Raw genomic sequence first — 24,642 nt, forward strand, 5'->3', positions numbered from 1 at the left:
AGTGAAAATAAAAAATGTGCACTAACAGGCTAGAGTGCTCCAGACTCATTCGTACAGGGAGCTGCACTAATATCAACTGTAGGTCTTGTGGATAATTCCCCTCTCTCAGACACTCTTATGCCTCTGGTGGCCCAAGTGAGCCCTCCTGGACCCCCCCCCCCAACCATTAAAATATCCTGGAGAACCAGGTGGACCCCCTGAACACCAAATGCATCCCTGGTAGCCCACATGGACCCATGAACCTCTCATCCCGACTCCACATATGATCCTAGTAGTGTAAATGGCCCCTTCCTAGAACTACAGACCCCCCCCCCCATCTCCTCCCATGCTCTCTTAAAAAGTTGGGAGGTGGGCATGATGTCCACTTGCTTCTGCCTCCATTAGTCTGTCAGATAAGGAAGATTGGAAGGCAAGGGAGGGGGGAGGGTCAGGAGCCAGTGTCGGGCCACTGGGTCACTAGGTTTAGTTTTGTGGTCGGAGTGAGAACTGTAGGGTCTGCTTAAGCCACTGGGGACATTTGGGGGGAATCTGAAGGTCAGAAAACCCACTTGGGCCACCAGAGATATTTTGGGAGTCAGGGGATATTGGAAGCATAAAGAATGGGCCTGGGTCACCAGTGATCTTTGGCTCATCTAAGGTGAAGTGCCAGCACTTCACCCCAGATGACCCCCCCCCCCTTTGCTCCAGGAGTTACATCTTTACATAGTTCTTTTTTCAAATTTTGAAATTTTATTAATTTTCAACACATGAACAGTTTAACAGTAATGATACAGATGAACACTTATTTATCAGAAGTGTATACTGCTACACAGAATACAGAAAGAGCCTCCAACTCAATATTTGTGGCTTAATCAGATGCATCAGCTTAGGCGGACGGAGCACAAAGAAAAACAACCCAGTTTGTCCCAGATTTGATCCCTGTTCTTGGACTCCTTGACTCTGCAAATGCAAAATATTATGCTTAATGTTTTGTCATGTTAAATTGTTCTCCTTGTTGAAGAAAAAGACTCTTGACTCCCTGTAGCTTTCTTACTAATTTGGAGCTCCCTATGTCTAGAACAGGGGTGCCCACACTTTTTGGGCTTGCGAGCTACTTTTAAAATGACCAAGTCAAAATGATCTACCAACAATAAAATTTTTAAAAACACAAAGCACACTGTATGCAGAGAAAATGTTAATTATCATTTATATTTTGCGGGTCTTCAAAGAGGTCAAGGCAGATGACTTTATGCAATGTCACCTCAGTAACAACTATACAAAAATAGACAAATATATCCCCTTCCTTTTTACTAAACCGCAATAGTTGTTTGTAGCACATGGAGCTGCGCTGAATGCCCTGCGCTGCTCTTGATGCTCATAATCTCCTTGCCCTAAAAACCTCTATTGCGGTTTAGTAAAAGGAGTCCATAGTGCAAAATATAGACAGCAGATATAAATTATCAAAACAGACATATTTTAATCACTAAATTAAAAATAAAATCATTTTTCCTACCTTTGTTGTCTGGTGATTTCATGAACCTCTAGTTGCACTTTCTTCTTCTGACTGTGCATCCAATATTTCTTCCCTTCTTTCAGCCTCCTATATGCTTCCTCTCCTCCAGACCTCATTCCCTCCAACTTTTTCTTCCTCTCTCCCTGCCCCCCTTTCTTTCTGTTTGTCTTTCTCTCTCCATGCCCCTTTCTGTCTGTCTCCCTCCCCCCTTTCTTTCTTTCTCACTGCCCTCCCCCAAGCCACCGCCGCTACCATCAGGGAACAGGCGCCACTGCCACCGCCATCGGGGAACAGGCCTCTGCCATAAAGAGGATGCTGAAGCGTCGGGCCGACCAACCTTCCCCACCCGACATCAATTCTAACGTCGGAAAGGAAGTTCCAGGCCAGCCAGGAAGCAATTGGCTAGCCCGGAACTTCCTCTCCGACGTCGGGTGGGGAAGGTTGGTCGGCCCGGCGCTTCAGCGTCCTCTTTAAAGGGTCAGGAAGCAGGTGGAACGGAAGGCAACGGAAGCCTGGGATGGGCTCCGCGATCGATTCGCATTGCCTTCGCGATCTACTGGTCGATCGCGATCGACCTTTTGGGCACCCCTGGTCTAGAATATCTGGGAGGGAGGAGTTAATTTTCTTGTTTCAGTTTTCCACTGTCTATTATCAGTGTAGTGAGGAAAAGGGAGTGGGACTTGTACTGTATATTGCCTTATTGTAGTTACACAACCAAACTCAAGGCAGTTTACATCCATGTAGGTTCTTATTTTGAACCTGCAATGGAGGATTAGGTGACTTGCCCAGGGTCATAAGGAGGTATAGGATGGCCTGCCTTCGGTTCAATATGTTGTCATACTTCTTGGTTCCAAATATCAGAAATAAAATGGGCTATCCCACCAACATTGGTAATATGTTCCTGGCACTACATCACATTTCACACAATTAGGGGAACATCCAGCCCATACCTTATTTACCCAAATAGGGTGCATGTAGATACGGGGTGAGCAATTTGTATTGAAGTTCTCTGACTAATACACATTCAGATAATTCTTCTCTCCCTTGTATGCGTTCCAAAAGTTCCCCAAGTGTATAATAATCCTTCCTTACATCTTTTTCCAGAACAAGCCCATACACAGGTCTTCCAAAAAATTAGCATTTCCAGAAAAAGTCTGCACAAAGATACAAAGCAGCACAGTACATCAAACATGCAAAAACTCTGCAGCATGGCAAGTGTTCCAAGTCCAGACAGGTAGCATAAAGATTCAGCGCTAAAACTGCAGGGTAGGACAGTTGTTTACATTTTACTTCCAGAAGCAATTTAATATTCAGGGGAATGGACGTGTTTTGCATACAATGGGGCTGTGCACTGATTTTCCCACACTTTCTTCCTGCATTGGCAATAAGATTAAAACAGGAAAAATTACACCATAAACTGCTGTGCCAACCAGTGAGGTAGGGAGGAGGAGGCAAGAGGGGCATTTGCCCACCCCCCAACTTCTTAGCCACCAGGTGCTGCTAGCTACTGCATCTCCCATACTGTTATTATCTGCTCCATAGAAAGCTCTGTTGGTTAAAATGCAAAATAAAATACCTTGCTCCACCCCTCCCCTGGAGAAATTCTTTCCACACTACTGCTGCGTTCACTTTATCGCAATGGTCTCAAACTTGTGGCCTGCCAGGTACTATTTTGAGGCACTGGGAATGTTTATCATAATCACAAAAGTAAAATAAAACAGTTTCTTGAGCATGTGTCTCTTTAGCTATAAATGGCAATATTATTACTAAGACTTAGCCAAAAGGAAAGATTTATAAACTATAAAGAGTTTTACCTCTTGCAAAATTGTCATTTCTTTAATAAGACATTATTTTTTTCTGAGGCCCTCTGAGTACCTACAAATACAAAATGTGGCCCTGCAAAGAGTTTGAGTTTGAAACCAATGGCCTATAGGAAGAGGAGATGCAAATGTTAAAAGCCTTAGCCAATAGGGAGAGGAGGAGATAGTGGATGCTGCGGTTGGGCCATTTAGCCTTTATCTGCTATCAAGCTACTATGGTCCTATAACCATAAAGTTCTATGACATCACAATGCAGGTGTAAAGAGCCTTAGCCTATAGCAGTGGTCTCAAACTCGCAGCCCACCAGGTCCTCTTTTGAGGCTCTTGTATGTTTATCATAATCACAAAAGTAAAATAAAACAGTTTCCTGATCATATGTCTCTTTAGTTATAAATGACAATATTATTATTAAGACTTAGCCAAAAGGAAAGATTTATAAACTCTAAAGAGTTTTACCTCTTGCAAAATTGTAATTTCTTTAATAAGACAGCCCTCCAAGTACCTACTACAAATCCAAAATGTGGCCCTGCAAAGGGTTTGAGTTTGAGACCACTGCTTCAGCGCCCCCTCCCCAATGCTCACCTCTAAAAAACAAAAAAAAAAATGCTCTTTCCGAACTGGAACTGTCAGAGGCTCGCTTTCCTGCGGTTCCGTTACCCGATTCTCCCCGTCACCCATGTTCCCGCTCTAGCGTTTGCGTGGGTGAATCTGGAGTCGGCCTGAAACGAAACGACAGGATCGAGCGTTCCACGTGGAAGCACCACTTCTCCGCTCCGCCTCAAGGATGTCCCTTTCCCCTCACCGGCCACCTTTTCAGTTCCTCGAGGCGGAGCGTAATCTGTCTTCCTGGGAATAATTTGTTTTTCTTTATTTCACCCCCTCCCCCCCCCCCCCCACCTCTCCTGTTTTGCATCATTTTTTTTAACAGCGGCAAAGGTTCGTGAACTTGTAGGTTTAGAAATAGGAACTCTCTGCTTTCCCTGCCCGCCAGCCCCCATATATAGTCATATCCACGGTCAAATGTTAGGCAGCAGCGAATCGCCGAGCGGATCCATTAAAAAAAAGCCGAAAAGCAGAGGGGGGGCTAGGGACCGGGAGGGGAGGTGGGGGAAGCGTTTCCAAAAAAACTATTGGGTTTCCTCAGGAATGTCTTCGCCTCCCCCCCCTCCCCCCCCTGCACCGGTACATATGTGCGAGCCTCGGGCTGCGGGGAGCCTGCACTTCAGCTCTTCGTCCAGGCCCGCTGCTGCAGCTCCTCGCTGTCCCGAGGCTTTTTTTCTCTCCGGTTATCGCGCGCGGACTCAGGTCCCCCCTAACCCCAGCCGGCCGCCATGGATGCTATCAAGAAGAAGATGCAGATGCTGAAACTGGACAAGGAAAACGCGATGGACAGAGCGGAGCAAGCCGAAGCGGACAAGAAGGCGGCCGAAGACAGAAGCAAACAGGTCTGCGTTTAAACTAATAGCTAACGACCTCCCCCCCCCCCCCCCCGTCCCATGTACTCTCCCACCCCCAACATACAAAGGATCCGTGACCCGAATGGGTTTGTGCTCAGGACCCGATTGTATTCCAGCCTGGTGTGATGAAAAAAGAACTGGAAAATTGACATCCAAGCAAACTGATGAACCCTAAAGAGCTACAATGAAACTACTGCTAAGTGGAAACATATTTTGTTAAGTTGTTATCCACATGTAATATAACAATAATTTTATGAGTGGCATAATCACTAGTCACAAATAGAAAAAAATTGGGGGAGGGGTTTGAAATGCTGTTCTGGTTGCTTTTCTTTTTATACTGTTTGAAAGTAATTTAAAAAGTGAAGAGCAAAAGGGGGAGAGAGAAAACGTCACCTCTTTTTGAGTGGCAGAACTGGTAATTTAATGTAATTGGGGGAAAAATGTATATTGTTCAGTGAGTTTTCTTCACAGACAAAAAAATACGGCTCTCTCTCGGCTGGTGCAAATGAGACTGATACAACAGAGTTTGAGAGAAAGAAAAAAAAAAAAGCAAAATCAGAGACAGCTTAAAGAAACATGTATTTTCTCTTTTTTTTTTTTTCCTTCTCTTTTTCGCCTTTAAATGATGTGAACACGAATAGTTAGAGGATGAAATTGTGCAAACGGAAAAACAGTTGCGTATTGCAGAGGATGAAAGGGATAGAGTGCTGGAGGAGCACCACAAGGCAGAGGAGTGTCTCCTCTCGGCAGAGGAGAAAGCTACTAAGGTATCTGTGACCCACGCCTGCTCGGACAGCCACACCGTCTAACTTCCTTTCTCTCTTTTTCTCTCTCTCTCCTGCTCCCTGTTCTTGTTCTGCTTCTCTGTCTGTTCCTGTGCACCTCTGCGCATTCACGTTGCCTGCTGCCACCCTCCACCACCACCACCACCCCCATTCCCCACCGCCTGCATTGTACCTGGCACCAATTTGCAGCTGGAGGACGAGTTGGTGGCTCTGCAAAAGAAGCTTAAGGGTACTGAAGATGAGCTGGACAAATTCTCCGAGGCCCTTAAAGATGCCCAGGAGAAGTTGGAACTGGCTGACAAAAAGGCCATGGACGTAAGTTGAAGCATATCAGATAACTTTGCCCTAATCTTCCCCCTCTTCCCCCCCCCCCCCCCCCACTTCCCAGCACAGAACACTAGGCCAGGCCTCCAGGAACCTACTCCCTCCCACCCACCCCCCCTTTCCCTGGCGGTTGAATATTGCATTAGAAAATGACACGGTAACAAAATTCATCAACGTTCCCGTCCCCGCAGATAACTGCGGGAAATAATCCCATGTCATTTTTTAGTGTCTATTTCAGCCTCAGTCCTTCTACACCAGCATTCTTCAAAGCAAAGCTTGCGGGTCAGTGGTTGTGGCCATTCATACTCTAATTCTTATGTGAGCCAAGGATAATGAAGCCATTGTGACATCACTGATGTGATTGGTTCTTAGACACTGGTGGAATGAGGCATTATGACATCACAATATCTGTTCTGGATACCAGAGACTGTCATTCTGTAGTGTCTATCTCAACCTCAGTCCTTCTACACCAGCATTCTTCAAAGCAAAGCTTGAGGGTCAGTGGTTGTGGCCATTCATACTCTGATTCTTCCCTCTCTCCTTAAAGAATGACATGAAGATGGTTTCCCGCGGGGACGGGAACGGTGATGAATTTTGTCACCGTGTCATTCTCTATATTGCATCTCTGCATGCTTCACAGACCTAGACAGCATAGAACCTAGAGGTTCACTTGAGCTCTCTTCAACCTTACATCTGTACAACCAATCTGGCTTTTCTGGTCAAGTCACATTCTTGTGCAGTTTGGAAGGCAAATGCATACTGTATATTCTTTTTCTGAATTACTATGCCTTTTTATTTATATAGTGGTGTTAGCAAGGAAATTATCCTCATATGTAGCTAGGCTATTTGAAGCCTTGGACCTAATGTTTAGGCTCTGAGATATTGTTGGGATACTATGTTCATTTCATGGTTGATATTGGAGTTGTGAAGCCCTACGGTTTGTAGACTAATAAATTATCCTGCCCAGGAGAAATATAACTCTTACAGGGAGGAGCAAGACGGAACATGATACATGCTAGGTTTGCAGTCTGCAGGAGAGGAGAGATTCAAAGAACCAACTAGGTTTATATATAGCTCAATGCTTTATATGGTATAGTGTGAGGGCTTACCTCCCACCTGTTTGCCCCTGAGAAACATTAATGAACGAAGTGCATCCACGTTTTACATTTCTCACTTTAAACAGCGAAATCGCTCTGGGTTCAACCCCTGCTAAGAGAATTTCAGCAGGACATTTGGGCAGCTTGTAAATGAGTTCAGCTTTCCAGAGGAAACTTCGAACTGTTTGTCCAATCCTTTGCATTCAATTAAAAGTATTAAACCTATTAAATACAGACATGATAACCATTAGCAGCGAGTTCTATTCAGTGTCAGAATACAAACACTTTCAACCCAGCCAAGAAATCGAGTACTGATTAGGTATGAGTTTATAGCAGGGGTAGAGAACTCCGGTCCTTAAGAGCCGTATTCCAGTCGGGTTTTCAGGATTTCCACATTGAAAGCAGTGCATGCAAATAGATCTCATGCATATTCATTGGGGAAATCCTGAAAACCCAACTGGAATACGGCTCTCGAGGACCGGAGTTCCCTACCCCTGGTTTATAGTGTGTAAAGTCAAATGCCGCTAGAAAAGAAAAAGTCTGATCTTTTTTAAAACAGTTGTTCAGGTTTTTCTGTGTGAATGTAGAGTGGATGCTTGCTCTAAGTCTAGAGGAATGTTTACTTATGTGTTAAGAGAGCCACATATAGATCCGGAGGAGATATTCCTTATAAGGAAAAGTATGCTGACTATTTAGAAACGGGTCACCCAAGTTTTGGCATAGTAAATGAAGGAAAGCTATTAAATCCCTTTGTAAAAGATAAAACTTACAACTGAAATTAGCAAAGCAGTCAAAATTGCATTTACCACTGAAAAGATAAATCAGGTGTTAGAACGGACAGAGAGGAAAAAAAACAACTAACCATATATAACTAGTACTAAACTCAGGAGGATGCTACATGATCTGATGGGGAATTTCTCCAAGACAGCTTTGCATGATTAAAATAAAAAGTTTAATGTATTTTTCTCAATACAATTTTTTGCCTTGATATTGATTTCTAGAAGAGTTAAATCTAAAAATGTCTGTATTTTTTTTTTTTCAGTCGTTTAGATATTGTTTAGAAAAACCTTGAAAGGCTCCGACACAATCGTCCTTAGACAAGGCATCTCCCACTTCAATATTCACTTTTATAATGGAAGATGTACTGATATTGCCTGGTAGAGATGTCAGCCACCTTCAAACATTGAGAAAGGAAAATGTCTTCACTGTGTTCAGGAAGGGGCAATACTTGCCATTTCTGATCTCTGAATACAATTTTACTTTTTTTAATGTATCAACCCAAACTTCAATTTTCCTTATTTTGAATGATATATATATATTTTTTGATTTCCATAGATCTAATAGGAAAGAACAACAATGTAATTGAGGTTCAAAATTTGCCTTTTGATTGCCCTGGATCGGTAGCATGGAATGTTGCTACTCTTTGGGTTTGCGCCAGGTACTAGTGACCTGGATTGGCCACCGTGAGAACGGACTACTGGGCTTGACCCAGTAAGGCTATTCTTATGTTCTTACTTTCAAATGCATCCGCATATTCTGATCAGTACTTTTCACTGTCAAAATGAAAAAAAAAAAAAAAAAAGGTCACTGTTGTGATAGAAATAAAGGCCAAAAAAGAAGCTATTGCTTGGGTGACAGGACAAAAGTGCGTAAGACAATCGCGCACGGACAAAATTGCGCAGACAACTCAGCGCAAAGACAATTGAGCACAAGACAAGTAAGCGCAAAGACAACCGAGCGTATGACATTTGAGCGCAAGACAATTGAGCGCAGCGACAACTCAGCACAAGACAATTTAGCGCAAGGTAACTCAGCGCAATGACAATTCAGTGCGCCACTAGAGGCCGCTTGCCCATCGAAGGACACACGCACGTACAGCACGTGAACACGTCAATGCGTGTTCAGTATGATTCCCTTGACTCTTTGCGTTTTCAATATAAGTCACGTGAATGCATTTTCGTTACCATGGTTACGTTATCTCATGATATATATTCTCCGAACAGCATTTAAATACAAGTCACGTGAATGCATTTTCGTTACTATGGTTACGTTTCCACATTATATATGTCCTCCAAACAGCCCGCCTTCCTTTCGCTGCCTGACCGTGTCCGTTATAGGTAAAGATCTGGTTTTGCTAGTACTTGATCTATAACGAATATTTGTCTTGCGGGGATTTTTCTCGCCTCTGGTGAAAGCGAACGTCCACATTCCTTCATTTACAAGTATGTTTATATTTTCGCTTCACGCGCAAGAAAAGGGAGGGTATGGTTATAAAACTCAGGGTTGTGTCTTGCGTGCGCGCAATTGCCTATGAACTGACTATGAACTGTTTATATTGGGTATGTTGATATTTATATTTCCGGTTCACGCGCAAGAAAAGCGAGGGTATGATCATAAAACTCAGCACAATTGATTATGAAGTTTATATAGGGTATGTTGATATTTACATTTCCGGTTCTCACGCGCGTGCCGACCGTGTTTGTAAATGTCACTGCCTTTGCAAGCGATACCATATGCGTGCTACACAATCGCAACAAAAGCGAGGGTAGAAGTTTAAAAATCGGCCAAATTCACTATGAATTGTTTATATTGTGTATATTTATATTTTTATGTGGGTATGTTTATATATCATGGAATGCTCATCGCGCATGCGCGCATCAATAGTCATTCTTGCACGGGAAGGGGTAGACAAAATCGCGTGAGACAACAGCGCGCCGACAACTGAGCACAAGGTTCACGTCGTGCCGAAGAAAAGCACTATTTTAAAGGGCTCCGATGGGGGTGGGGGGACATTGCGCTGCCATTGTGGGTGGTTTGGGGGGTTGTAATCCCCCTCATTATACTTAAAACTGAACTTTTTCCCTAAAAAACAGGCAAAAGTTTGGTTTCAAGTATAATGAGGTGGGTTACAACCCCCCAAAACACCCACAACGGCAGCGCGATCTCCCCCCCCCCCCCACCCCTATCGGAGCCCTTTAAAATAGTCTGATACAGAAAAGGAATTGTTGTTTTAATTGTATTGTTCTGATCAACCACGACCATTCAAAATACATTCTTTACATGTTTCACCAGACATGGGGTAGGCAATTCCGGTCCTCGAGAGCCGGAGCCAGGTCAGGTTTTCAGGATATCCATAATGAATATGTACTGCCTCCTTGAGATGCAAATCTATCTCATGCATATTTATTGTGGATATCCTGAAAACCTGACCTGGCTCCGGCTCTCCAGGACTGGAATTGCCTACCCCCTGCACCAGACTAATAATGTAAAAACTTTATCCAGGTTTTCCCCCATACAGGCCCAGCAGCTGGAGGACGTGATTATTTTTCTTTTGGCTGCCCAGGCCCAAGATTGCCTGCAGGTGGCAGCGCAGCATCCTCTCCCCCCCTAGCTCCGGAATGCGCATCCACGTTAACTATACTCCTAGGTGTGGTCTTTAATCATAAAAATTTGTGCGGAAAGCGCTGATTCTTCGGTCTCGGGGTTCATTTTCGGTTCCGGACGCGATGACACTCGGCGGGGCGGGCGAGCCGAGGCTATGAAAGGCGTGCCACTTCCGCTTCCAGGCGACGCGCGAGGCTGCCCGGGCTCGGGAGGGAGGGAGGTTGTGAAGGCGTCGCGCGCGCTCTGGAGCCATGGCGGGGTTGACCTCCTTGGAGGCTGTGAAGAGGAAAATTAAGAGCTTGCAGGATGAAGTGGACCACGCCGAGCAGCGGGGCGAGACGCTGCAGAAGTTGCTGGAGCAGGAGAGGAAGTGCAGGGAAATCGTAAGCCACGGCGTTCATTTCCCGTCTCGTCTGGGCCGGGAGGGGAGTTTTCTTGGGCCGCAGTTCCCTGAGCCCAGTACCTTTCCTTGCGAGAGGCCGTGTGCACGCGCCCGCCGCTGCTGCTGCTGCTGCTGTTAATAGGCTATTTTCTCTTGTGAGTGGGATGGATGAGCTCTTGCTAGGCGACTTGAGGGGGTTGCCTTGAGCCTGCTTTGAATTTTGGACACGCTGATCTACAAAATCAGATAGGGAAGGTTTTAATTTAACCCCACCCAGGAAACCCCGATTTAATGCTTAAGGTTTCGTCGTTACAGTTGCTATTCATGAATTGAAACTAAAATTATGATTTTTTTAAATCTTATAAATGTAGCTAGTCGGCTCCCTCGTCCCCAAACTGCTCCATGTGCAGAGATTAACTATGGCGCTGCTATATCAGCATAAATCTGGGGACTGGAAAGCAGTGACCCAGAGTCACGTGCAAAGGGGGAAAAAAAACAACCCCCTAACCGTTCGTAGGTTAGAATAAGAACAAATAAGCTATATAAGCAAGAAAAATAATTTTATAGATCAGAGAGATTTTTCTCTAGAGTGCCCTGTGCACATGGAGGGAGGCAAGTTGACTTCTAGTTGTTTGTAGGACTTCCTCTGTGTTTTCAGGTCCTTTGAACAATCCACCTTGGACTTCTGTGCTTTTATCGTTTTCCAAGTGTCCCCTTATTATAGATCAGAGGATGCAGTCTGAAATTCTGCCAACCTCGGGGGACAGAGGAATTTTCCCTGTTCATTAGGAGACTCTTTTAGTTTGTCCTAGAAATGTTTTGAGAGCAAGCATTGGCTTTTGTCTGTTTTGGGCCTCACATTTTCCGCTTCCCTTTGTATTTCCAACCCCTTCAGAAGTGGGGCTGATATGCAGCCGCCTGAAGCTTTGTAATTACCCAGCAATGTCTTCATCCTATTTCATCTTTTCACACTAGTTTTGTGCAATAGTTGTAATGACAGCCTTCTTAAACCTTAACAGTTGTCGGTCCTAATTGTGACCTGTAGGTGCCAGCAACACATGCACACACATAACATAGTCAACAGCCTGGGAGTGTACTCTGGGGAGAAAGAAGACAAAGTACTAATCTGGGAACCTAGTTAAAACTTTGCTTTTAAACTTATATTCTAAAGCAGTCTGAACATAAAATAAACTAGTAATAAGTCTTGCTTTAGGGAAGATAAGGAGGGCCTAACTAATCTTTCCTCAAAAGATTAGGATGCTTCAAGTCTTGTTCTTCTACATAGTGTTGTAAAAATACCAAATTCCTTTTAAACAGAAAATAATTAACACAATTGTTACCTTTTTTTTTGGGGGGGGAACAGTTTCAAAATCAGTTGATAAAGGATCTGTAGAATCGGTTCATAGACAACCCTGCGAAAGACAAAGGCGCGCGCCGACAACTGAGCGCAAGACGGAGGTGCGCGCTGAAGAAAATTACAGTTTTTAGGGGCTCCGATGGAGGGTTTTGTTGGGGAGCCCCCCCAGTTTACTTAATAGAGATTGTGCCGGCGTTGTGGGGGGTTTGGGGGGTTGTAACCCTCCACATTTTACTGTAAACTTAACTTTTTCCCTAAAAACAGGGAAAAAGTGAAATTTTCAGTAAAATGTGGGGGGTTACAACCCCCCAAGCCCCCCACAACGCTACGCGATCTCTATTAAGTAAAGTGGGTGGGTTCCCCCCACACACACCCCCGTCGGAGCCCTAAAAACAGTAATTTTCTGCGGCGCGCACCTCCGCACTGCGCTCAATTGTCTGCGCGCGCCTTTGTCCCAGCGCGCTTTTGACCTGACACCGTAGAATCAGTTTGCAATAGTTGTACCTAGGCAAGCCTGACAGCATAGCATCCTGTGATCAGACCTGTCTGGATTAATAATGTACTTTGGAATGTCAAATGGACAGATAGGATTAATTCTAGAAAAGAGGGGGAAAACACCTACTAGATTGGTGCTGTTTCCTTTCCGGCCTCTGGGTTGTCCCGGGGTCATTTCTTTCAGCGCATGCAATCCTTTTGGGGGTGGGGGCGGTGGAGGGGGGCATGATTCCTCCGCCGGCCCCTCTGCCACTTGGCCCATCCAGTGACTCCTTGCTGGCGCCTCCTATGGTTCCGGTGGGTGCTCGGTGGTGAGGTTTTTACCAGGGGGGGTGGGCTGAGATCACATCGGATCAGTGGGTCCTGGAAGTGATTCGGGACAGTTACGCTCTGGAATTTTCCTGCTCGTTGCCAGATCACTTTATCGCTTCTTCTCGTCAGGTGGCTTGGAAGAAGCGAGCTTTTCATCAGACGCTTCAAAGATTGCTAGATCTCAAAGCTGTAGCGCCCGCGCCTCTGTCGGATTGGGGCACCGGCCGGTATTCGATTTACTTCTTGGTGCCCAAGAAAGAGGGGACCATTACATTATGCAAAATATAATCAGAGGAATTTTTTTTTTTTTTTTTTTCTTTTACATCTGACCGAGAGTTCTATCGAGTAGACAACAAAAAAGGGAAAGGGATGTCTGGGTCCATTTGTTGGACAAAATCTACATGCTGTGTGACTAAACTGTGCTGTATACTCTATTAGTCTGTACATTAATTGCCATACTAAGCTGTGATGCTGCAGCCCTTTTTATTTTTGGCTCCTCCAACTAAGGCTAAACGACTGCTAATAAACCACTTTGTCCTAGTCCTTCGGTCCACAACGTCTCTGCAAGTTAATGTTTGATGTAGAGAATGACACAGTGACAAAATTCATCACCGTTCCCGTCTCCGCGGATAACCGTGGGAAATAATCCCATGTCATTTTCTAGTGTCTATTTCAGCATTCTTCAAAGCAAAGCTTGCGGGTCAGTGGTTGTGGCCATTCATACTCTGATTCTTATGTGAGCCAAGGATAATGAAGCCATTGTGACATCACTGATGTGATTGGCTCTTAGGCACTGGTGGAATGAGGCATTATGACATCACAATATCTGTTCTGGATACCAGAGACTGTCATTCTGTAGTGTCTGTTTCAACCTCGGTCCTTCTACACCAGCATTCTTCAGAGCAAAGCTTGCGGGTCAGTGGTTGTGGCCATTCATACTCTGATTCTTATGGGAGCCAAGGATAATGAAGCCATTGTGACATCACTGATGTGATTGGCTCTTAGGCATTGGTGGAATGAGGCATTATGACATCACAATATCTGCTCTGGATACCAGAGACTGTCATTCTGTAGTGTCTGTCTCAACCTCAGTCCTTCTACACCAGCATTCTTCAAAGCAAAGCTTGCGGGTCAGTGGTTGTGGCCATTCATACTCTGATTCTTCCCTCTCTCCTTAAAGAATGACATGAAGATGGTTTCCCGCGGTTATCTGCGGGGACGGGGACGGTGATGAATTTTGTCACCGTGTCATTTTCTAGTTTGATGGTCTTGAGTGAGGTGCAATGCTATTCTATAGTACAGTCTAGGCTTCCGATTGGTTGTCGTAACTGAGAGGAGTACATAGTGTTTGGTCTTCATGATGTTTAGTTTTGCCTTCTCACGGGCTGAACCTGTCCCGATTTTTACTCTGCTGCTCTTGTGAATTTATAATTCTGATTTCTGTGTAATTCAAGTAGACCAAAAATTTGGAGGATGGGGGAGGCCAGCTGACAGAAGTGAGATCAATTAGGGGCATGCGGGTGGAACGTGTTCATTTTGTTTTGGTTTTATTTGTATTGTTTCGTAAAAGCACACAGTGTATAAAAAAAGTTAAAAAAAAAAGGTACCAGTGCTGTGGGTTTGGTTTCCTTCTCTGTTCCCCGTTGAGTAAACCAAACTGATCATTTTGAAAAGTTGGCTACTATAAAGTAGTAGAAAATAAGATAACGCACATCCTTTGAATTTGTAAACAAGGAAAAGCATTCAAAATGGCCATGGATTTTGCAGTCTTATTATGGGTCCCTTTTACAAAGTCACGGTAGTACTTTCGATTCCTGTGGACTTCTGTGCATTTACCATGGCAGGGTTTCTACCGTAGCTTTGTAAAAGAGACCCTATTTGTTTCTGTAGCCAGTTTCTGTAGACGGGTCAAATATGTCTTAGACGGCTTCCACTTATCGTTCATCGTGCCCACTGGCAAATAAAACGTGGCTAGCAGCGGTCCTTATGACCGTGCATAGTGAGAGCCATTATTTGGGATTGCTGCAGCAGGTATTAAGTTCCCCAAAATGGCCTCAAAAATTCACTTAAGAGTAGTAATGCTTTTTTTTGCAATAGACATTTCTTGGGCGATAATGCGCTGAATGATTATGGTTTTTAACCTTGGTTCAGACTTTTCTGCAATGCAGTAATATTTTTGGGCATGAAATTCCAGCTCCAGCTGACCTCATTGTCTGGCTGTTAATAGAATCAACTTGGTTCTGAATGTCAGGACAATCATCTTGTATCCCGATTGGCTATGAACCCTAAGTACTTAGAAAGATGGAGGATAAGAACTTAAAAATTTCATGTTTGCTCTCCAAAGTAAAGCAACTCAGTAGCTGTCATCCTCTGTTTCCTTAATTATGGTGCATGGAAAACTCCTTTCATGTATCATTATTAATGTGCATATGGCAACACCTTCTAGCTGTACATTATTTTTTTTAAATAAAATGCTCCTGAATACTGATTGAGAACACTCATGTTTTCAGTGAACTTTGTTATAGCTGCTTTCATGATTATACCTCTCTGCCGGTCCTCACTACCTCACTACATTGCCACATTTCAGACCTGGTCCTGATAAAATGCAATACAGCTGTCATAACTTGGCTCTTTTTAAAATTTGATCTGAGTTTCATAGGCTGAAAAATTCCTTAGTTCTGTGATTTCATTGCAACAAAAAGGGCCAAATGTTTCACTTTGCTTCTCTGGAAGCACTATATATATTGTACTATATATATATATATATATATATGTATATATATATATATATAGTATATATATTGTACTGAAAGCAGGGCAAAGGCTATATATATATTGCCCTGCTCTCAGTACAAATGAGTGTGTGCATGATTCTTCTGGCAGTCCTGCAGAGGGTAGTTTTATCTCTCTGCAGTGGGGAGTGCCCTTCAATGTCAGCAGGTTTTTCTCTTTGTTGCCATATAAGGGCAGGAGTCCTGTTTGCACAGCGACTTGGGCCTTGTAAGGGTAGCTGGGTAAAACCTCAGACTTGCTAGTCATCAAACAGGAAATAACCTGACCTGGAACTATTCTGGTTTTCTGGTATGTGCACACTAGCATTTCAGAGACTTCTCTTGCTTCTCCCCATTACAAAATAACCACATAAGGTTTCATTTATCATTATAACTTAAGATGGCTATCTTAATTTAAAAAAAAAATATGAACAAAATTTGCCACTAGATCAATGAGACTGCAGCTTTAAAGTTGAAAAGAGGCATTTTAGTTCATGCACAAGACATCTGGCTTTAATCAGCTTCCAGAAAAGCCTGAAACTTTCCCATTCCTATCTGCTGGAATGCATGTGGATAAACACTCATCTGCCTTCACTTTACAAATACAGGCTATAGTAGAACTTTAAAGCTGCAAAAATCTTGCGTAGAAGGGGAAGGGATTTTGATTTAGTTCTCGCCTTTTTCAGCTATAGTTTGAGGTGAGTTACATTCAGGTACAGCAGGTATTTTTTGACTTAAGAAAGCTTGCCATCTAACACAGTTGAATACTGGGCTAAGTTTGGGCCAGACCCCGCCCTTCTCCACCCAATCTCCGCCCCAGACCCCACCCCATAATAGTACTAATTGTAACACCATTTTACCATTCATTTTTCATATATACATGTAATATAATCGAATTAACAACACATAATGGTTAACCACAAAATTAAACTAGACAAAACACACGGTATGCTTCTCAATATTCATTCCTACCAGAACACAGATAACCCCATGCAAATATGGGACCAAAAACTAAAAGTACTAATATATACAATCCCTAAGATGCAAGACTCTACATGCAGTACAACCCCAGAGGAAAAGAAAGAAACAAATGCATTTCTTCCTGAAAGACAGCAGATGTAAATCAATCACTAAATTAAAAAATAAAATTGTCTCCCTCCCTCCATGCTGTGCCTTGCCTTCTGGCCTGCTCCTGCCTGGCTGTTTTATGCCACCTCCCCCCCGGGGTGTTATGTTCAGGCCGGCTCCCTCTTCTTCAGTGCTGCAGTGTACAAAGCCTTGGGCAGCGGCTCCATCTGGAAGCCTTCCCTCTGACGTTGCAACATCAGAGAGAAGGCTTCCGGTTCAGGTGCAGGACGCACATAGGAGCCTCTGCCCACAGCTTTGTGCACTGCAGCACTGAGGAAGAGGAAGCCGGCCTGAAGACAACACCTTACCAATCGCACCATGGACCAGTGGCTAAAGAGCACTGTCTGGGGCCCCAGGCATGTGCCGGCCCTGTGGACCAGCAGGAAATTTCTGTGGACCGGCACCAGTACACAGACCGGCGGTTGAAGAACACTGATCTAAGAGACTGATGCAGATGTTGACCTGCGTAATGTCTGCACACAGTTTGAGGCACATGACAGTGGTGTTCCCCCAAAAGATAACTTTGTGCAAATCCATAAATAGAATACCGGCACCACTATTTTGGAAGATGATAGAGGGCATTGCTCCTCCTGTTCAAAATATATAGGAGGGGGCCCGAGGGGTAGCAAGGGAAGGAAGTTCCACTAGATCAGGGGTAGGCAATTCTGGTCCTTGAGAGCCACAGGCAGGTCAGGTTTTCAGGATATCCACAATAAATATGCATGAGATAGATTTGCATCTCAAGGAGGCAGTGCATGCAAATCCATCTCATACTTATTCATTGTGGATATCCTGAAAACCTGACCTGCCTGTGGCTCTCGAGGACTGGAATTGCCTACTCCTGCACTAGATCACTAGATTGTCAGGGATATTTTTGAGTAGTGACGGGGGAGCAGGGGCAGAGGGATTGGGACATAGGGAGAATCCTTTCTGGGGTGAGGGATGGGGGGATTTGGGGGAGGGTGGAGTGATTCCTTGCACAGCTGCTGACTTTATTTATATATATGTGTGCTAATAGTTGCTCATGCACTGATAAGAAGAAAGACTTTTGGGGGGACTCTTTAGCAGCAAATAATTGCATTCGCCACCCATGCTGTGGGCTGTCTTTCTCTGAAAGTGCACACACACATCTTAAAGTGGTGAAGATGTGCTCTAAGCCATTCTGCACAGCTCTTATGCAAACTTTCTGCATCGGCTCCTAAGTTTGTACCTAAGGCAAAAGAGAATTATGGTAAGTGACTTGTCTAAGATCTTGAAGTGCAGTAGGACTGGTTAACTGGGTACCATTCAGTTTAGTTACCTCGTAACTTGTGATCATCAAATGAATGCAGTGAAAGACTCCATTAATTGCTGGAATTTGCAACCTCAAGTGGTTGGATGAAGGTTAGGCAAATCACATGGATCATATTGTTTGGACAAGCTCCTAGAGGAAAAGTCCATAGTCTGCTGTTGAGACAGACAGGAGGGGAAGCCGCTGCTTGCCCTGGATCAAAAGCATGGAATGCTGTTACTCTTTGGGTTTTTTTTTTTTGCTCCAAAGCTGGCGTGAGCAGCAAGTTTTTCACTGCTTGCACCAAAGTTATAACGGTAAAGGGAAGGGTGACGCCTGTGGCAGGGGGAGGAGTGGGAAGGGGGCAGAGAGTAGGAGGAGTGCCGGCGCCCTGGGCGGACCACCCCCTTACTATGCCACTGGATAATGAGCTGTGTGTGTGTGTGTTAGCACCCAGAATGTGTTGGAATGCTATTCTGCACATAAATCGCGACCTTAGAATTACAGGCTTTAAAAAAAAAAAAAAGGAAAATAAATTATAACATAACTCACTTCCTAAAACATTCTCACATTAAAGAATATAAAACCATTACTATACAATCTCATAACTCCAGTCCAGACTGTATTTCAATATGAAATACTTCATCCTATCTTCAAACCTTTTCTTAGGACCACCGTCCTAACCGGTTCATAGTCTAAAGCACGGGAGGACAAAGGCGCGCTGACAACCCAGCGCAGACAACTGAGCGCAGGGCTTGATCACGCCGAAGAAAAACCATATTTTAAAGGGCTCCGACGGGGGGTGTTGGTGGGGAACCCCCCTCCCCCCCACACACACTTAATAGAGATCGCGCTGGCGTTGTGAGGGGTTTGGGGGGTTGAAACCCCCCTCATTATTCTGGAAACTTAACTTTTTCCCTGTTTTTAGGGAAAAAGTTAAGTTTTCAGTATAATGTGGGGGGGGGGATTACACCCCTCACACCCCCCCCCAACATGGCAGCATGAGGCAGCGTGATTCCTATTAAGTAGAATGGGGGGTTCCCCCCCACACCCCCAGTCAGAGCCCTTTAAAATACGGTTTTTCTTCAGCGCAATCAAGCCCTGCGCTCAGTTGTCTGCGCTGGGTTGTCGGCGCGCCTTTGTCCTCGCATGCTTTTGACCCGTCACCGTCCTAACCAGTCATGTGATGGACACTTTCTCCTTTACCACTCTTGGATTACTAACACCAATCATGTTCTATGGTCTTTATTTCCTGCCATTTACTCTGTCGCATGGACTGTATTTATTACAGTTCATCACTCCAAATGCCAAAAAGTGTGAACAAAGTGTCGGATGCTCAGGCTACTTTAAATTGCTGCCAGGATATCCAAGGGCATAGTTTGAGCAGAGATGCAAAAGTAATGCTTTCTCAGGGAGACGACAGAAATTAGTCCATGCATGGGATTACAAGGAACTGCGAGCCAACAGCATTGCGATGTTATCCCAGGACAAGCAGGCAGCATATTCTCTACATGTGGGTGATGTCATCCACGGAGCCCCGTCACGGACAGCTTTTCAAGCAAACTTGAAGATCTCAAAGTTTGCTAGTGCTGCCCACGCATGTGTGTGCCTTCCTCCACTAGAGGGCGCATCCCCTCCTTGTGGTCTTCAGTTCTTTGTTTTCCGCGGAGCCAGAAAGCCCTGTCTCTCTCCTCTGCATTCTTCTAAGTGCCTTTCTAGCACCGCGGCTTCTTTATTTTGTTCGGGAGTCACTGTGTGGTATGTTACTTTGTTTTGCTACTTGATCGTGTATTTTTGACTCGGTGACCAGGGGCTCCCGGTTCGCTGTGGCCGCGGCCGTTTTTCCCTTATATCCCGGCCTCTTACCGGGTTTAAGAAGTGCTCCCAGTGCGGTCGGGTTATTTCAATCACAGATTTTCTGTGCCTGGGTGCTGATCACCCGACGGACTCCTGTCCTCGTTGTGCCACTCTTCAGCTAAGGTCGTGAAATGTTGATAAAGGGTCAGCAGGTACTTTCTCTGCTCCTAGTGGCCTCGCAATCTGAGGGCTCCTTTTACGAAGTCACGGTAGTGATGCTGCATGTGCACTGAAGCCCATTCATTTCCAATGGGCTTGGCTATGTTTCTTGTGGCATTCATCGCTACTGCAGCTTTTTAAAGGAGCCCTAGGTTTTACTACCTGGGACAAAGGTGTTGCAAAACTATACACAGATTCCAGGCACCATAATTTATTTTTGTTGTGTGCACAAGATATAGGTACCACTAGCTCAGACGTGTATGCATCCTGTGTGCACCCTGTTAGTGACATTTTTTTTGCACCTAGCTCATTCGATATACTATTTGTTTACTACATTGGGATGCTAAAATATTTTCTTTAGGTTTGCATTAGGAAACTGTGAATTGCACATGAGTTACGCAAGGTTACTACATCAGCCCCCAATGTGGTCTGAAGTTTACAGCCTAATCTTGACAGAAAATGATTGTCCCCGTCAATAGTCTGTGAGGGGAATATGCAGCTCCTAAAAATGGCTGACTGTTTAAATGCAAATGATGGATACATGGACTTTCAAGAAGTGAGGGGAAGTTCTAAATTTTTTTTATATCCTCTAAAGATAAATATCTCCCCCCTTCCTTTAAAAATTATTTAAGTAGGGATCTCCCAAAGTTCCCTATAAGGGGATGTCCAAACTTGCTTCACCACCTTCTGCAACTGTGCATGACCCTAATGACCCATGGGGATTCTTGCTACTGCTCATTTCCATGTCCCCCAAATATGCTGAAAATACATGGGCAGGCTCTGATGCTGATTTCACAATGAAAGAGATCAGTATTGGTGTTGGTACCTGCCTATGGGATGAGGTTGTTCATAGTTTATAGAGAGAAGGGAAATGAGCAGTAACGTAGAAGACTTGCTGCTGAGGGGATATGTGGGTGAAGGAAAAGAAGAATAAAGGAAAGGAGAGCCAGAGGCCTATGCCGAGTGGGGAGGAGGGAGAGAGGCATATAAAAGTGTTGGGGGAGAAGAGAAAGAGAAGTACTGTAGGAGGCATTTGTTGGGAGTAGGGTTTGAGCAAAGGATGGGGTGAAGAGTTGGGTGAAATCTTGGATTATGAGGAGAGGGACAATTAGCACAGCCTGGTAGATGAAAGGGACTCTGATTTGGTTTTGGGGGGGAACGCTAAAGTAAAAGTGACCCTAGATGGAGGCGGGGAATGGGAACTGGTTGGGGAAAGAGGCCTAGGTATGGGAGAGTGAGTGACTTGAGGAAGGAGGTAGAAAGCAACAGGGAAATAGGATGGGAAAGATCCCTGTTGGACTTAGCTAGAGTTCTAGGGAGGGCAAATAAGCAAGGATTCTGGGACCAAGTTTGAGGAAGAGAATTTGGAGGAGGGAGTATGAACTATGGGGGTTAAGAGGATAAAAAGGACTGATTGAGTGGGAGGAGCTTGCATGGACTCTGGAAGATTAGGTGAAGAGGGAAAGGCCAACGAGAGAGGTGGCAAAAATGGAGCCTTTGAAGTGAGAGGAAAATATATTGGGGAGCTTTTCATTTTAATGATAGAAATATATCAGGTTTGGAAAGTTGAAAGAACTTGTACACTAAAAGAAAATCTCTTGTGCATTTTGTATTAATCAAGATACAATGTACATTGCTCAGAGTAATTTAAAGTGTAATAAATTAAACTTAGTAGTAAAAAAATAATAGAATTTATCTTTTGCAGACTTCTACCAGTAATATTGTTGGAATACAGCATAAGACTGCGCTTTACAATCTCTCCAATCCCTCTACAGTCCTTAGTCTTTTCTTTTTCCCTTCAACCTTACCTAAATAGGCCCAACTCTCTCCTCTCTTCCACACAGGCCTTCTCTTTCTCCGCCTGTCCTCTCTTGTACAAGCTACGTCAGACACAGCCTCTTGTAGTCCACATGGCTACTGCAAAATGTACCCTCTTAGAGCCTTGGAAGAGATGAGACAATATAGTCTGCTATTGAGACAGACATAGAGAAGCCACTGCTTGTCCTGGCATCAATAGATGGAATGTTGCTACTGCTTGGAATTTTGCCAGGTACTTGTGACCTGGATTTAGCCACCTTTGGAAGCGGGATTCTGGGCTACATGGACCTTTATTCTGACCCACTATGGCTATTATTATGTTCTTATAGAAAGATAGTAATATGAAAAATTGTGGGCAGGGTAGGTGAGACCTGAAAGATGTAAGAAGAGTTGAAAGCCAAGAAGGGAAGGGATAGTGCTAAATCTCTTCCCCCACCCCTTCTTTTTTTTTTTTTTTTTTTTTGCAAAACTCTCCTGGAAAAATTGTAGGATAGTTAAAGTTTATTTCATTTGATTTACTGCCTTATCAACCAAGGTCAAAGCATTTAACACATTTTCTTTGTCAACTACTCAAAGGCTACATTGAGTTCATTTTATGCACAATTACATAAGTGCACACTGTGCTAGACAGTAACCTTAGTGTAACGTGCTGTTTTGAGATTTAAAAGGGGGTGATTGTGTTTTGTGCATGTGCCCATTGCTATCACCAGCGATGGGCAAATGCAGATTTAGCTAATCTTCACTACTCTCCATCAACCTCATTTGCATGAGCGATGTTTGGAGCATGCTTTTTTAAAAATCACTACAATAAAGGCTGCGATAGTGGCCCATCAGTTTTTAATGAAGATTTTTGAGAATCTAGCCCTAAGAGATCATCGTAGTTTTTAAAATAAATGTATAAAAAAAAAGATCTGTGTGCCACTTTAACTTTCAGAGGAGTAGCTTGAGATTCTATAAGGCTATCAGCAGGGGTTTCTGGATTAAACAAGTGGGCTTGACAGAAGGGCCAGGATTGTACCTTGCAACAGAATATCAGTAGGTTAGAATCTCGCCTGGTCTCTTGAGAGGGTTCCAGAGCATGGAGAAAGAGGGAAAAGACATGCTTGCAGGTTTTAGTCATGAATTACATAAACCATTCTGAGGTGTAACTTACTTACTGCCAGATTGGGACTGTATGAAAGTCTTATAAGGAAACTAAAAAAAAAAAAAAAAAAAAAAATGGAGAATAACTTTTTTATTGGTATACCTTTAAACATTTCTTGATTAGCTTCCAATGGCCAGAGCCACTTTTCTCAGGTCTGGACAGTATGAGAATGATGATATAAGTGAAATGAAAGCATTCCAGTGAAGTCTCGAGAGGGGAATGAAGGAGGACAGAAGAGAAGAATGGATGGGTCATCAGAAAGTGATTTAAAAAAAAAATAGAGCTATACTGTGGTTTATAAAGTGATAGTTGCAGTGCTTTGTGACCTTTTGATCGTGCTTCCATCTCTCCATTGCTCCTTATCTTTCCCCTTGACATTCTTTTCTTCACACTGTCCTGACCTGATGACCTTAATGTAATCAAAAATGTATTAAGTTATTCCAATAAAAGGTACTACCTTATTTTTTTTTTAAATTGACCTTTAACATGGACTTAACACAGCTACCACATTACTTTTATCCAAAGAAAAGCTAGTAACTAATTCACCCCATCCCCTTTTTTAATGCTGCATTAGGATTTTTATTTTTTTTTTTAAATCACTAGCCGTGGCAGTAAAAGCTTCATAAAAGGGGGGTTAAGTAAGTCACAAAAGAATAAGGAAGTTGGTATTTTACTCACAGAATGTGTGTCCTTCCAGCTACCCTCTTATATACCCCCTATCCATGTGAAAAGATTGATTGTGAGGCTCATTTTCTTACTCTTTGCCCCCCTAGGCTGAAGCTGATGTAGCTTCTCTGAACAGACGTATCCAGCTGGTTGAGGAAGAACTGGATCGTGCTCAGGAGCGTTTAAGTACAGCTCTTCAGAAACTGGAGGAAGCTGAGAAGGCTGCGGATGAGAGTGAGAGGTGAGAAGTTTCTGCTTGTGCAAGATCTTTCCAACACACGAGCCGATCCATTGCAAGGATAGGCAGCCACCCATCCACACATTGTGAACAGATTTTTGAGATATTCTTATTGAAAACCTGATCAGTTACAACTTTTGTCTGAGGGTCCCCGCTATTCCACGCATCTACCACCCTTTCTGTAAAAAAAGTATTTCCTTGGATTACTTCCGAGCCTATCATTTCTTAACTTCAGCCTATGCTTTTTCATTCCGGTGCTTCCTTTCAAATGAGAGACTCACCTCATGCACATTTATGCCATGCAGGTATTTAAACGTCTCCATCATATCTCCCCTCTCCTGCCTTTCCTCCAAAGTATATATATTGAGAGATTTATAAGTCTGTCCTCGTACACTTTATGATGACCACCCACCATTTTTGTAGCCTTCCTCTGACCCAACTCCATCCTGTTTATATCTTTTTGCAGGTGCGATCTCCAGAAATATACACAATATTCTAAACAAGGTCTCACCAGAGTCTTATACAGGAGCATAAATACCTCCTTTTATCCTAGGACAAGCAGGCGGCATATTTTCAGATGGATGATGTCGTCCACAGAGCCCGATACAGGCGGTGAAAAGTGAACTGTCACTTTAAACTACGCGACTGCCCACATCGCATAGGTGCGAGTGCCTTCCCACCCGACG

The 24,642-nt window shown here is 43.9% G+C and overlaps 1 protein-coding gene across 14 annotated transcripts in view; it reads left to right on the top strand.

Moving 5' to 3' along the window:
- The first annotated feature begins 4,502 nt into the window (after positions 1–4,502).
- Positions 4,503–24,642, top strand: part of TPM1 (tropomyosin 1) — a 47,019-nt gene continuing 26,879 nt past the window's right edge. For 2 of the 14 annotated variants that reach the window (XM_033920167.1, XM_033920165.1), the window contains exons 1-3: positions 4,507–4,757; positions 5,411–5,536; positions 23,826–23,959. In XM_033920167.1, coding sequence (XP_033776058.1) covers positions 4,644–4,757; positions 5,411–5,536; positions 23,826–23,959 — 374 coding nt within the window. In that variant the 5' untranslated portion in view covers positions 4,507–4,643. Of the gene's footprint in view, positions 4,758–5,410; positions 5,537–5,743; positions 5,870–10,562; positions 10,743–23,825; positions 23,960–24,642 lie in introns of those variants that run through there. The other 12 variants (XM_033920172.1, XM_033920173.1, XM_033920170.1 and 9 more) reach the window with 10 other exon arrangements.

Source organism: Geotrypetes seraphini, chromosome 14, assembly GCF_902459505.1.
Source record: "Geotrypetes seraphini chromosome 14, aGeoSer1.1, whole genome shotgun sequence".
Lineage (NCBI taxonomy): Eukaryota > Metazoa > Chordata > Amphibia > Gymnophiona > Dermophiidae > Geotrypetes > Geotrypetes seraphini.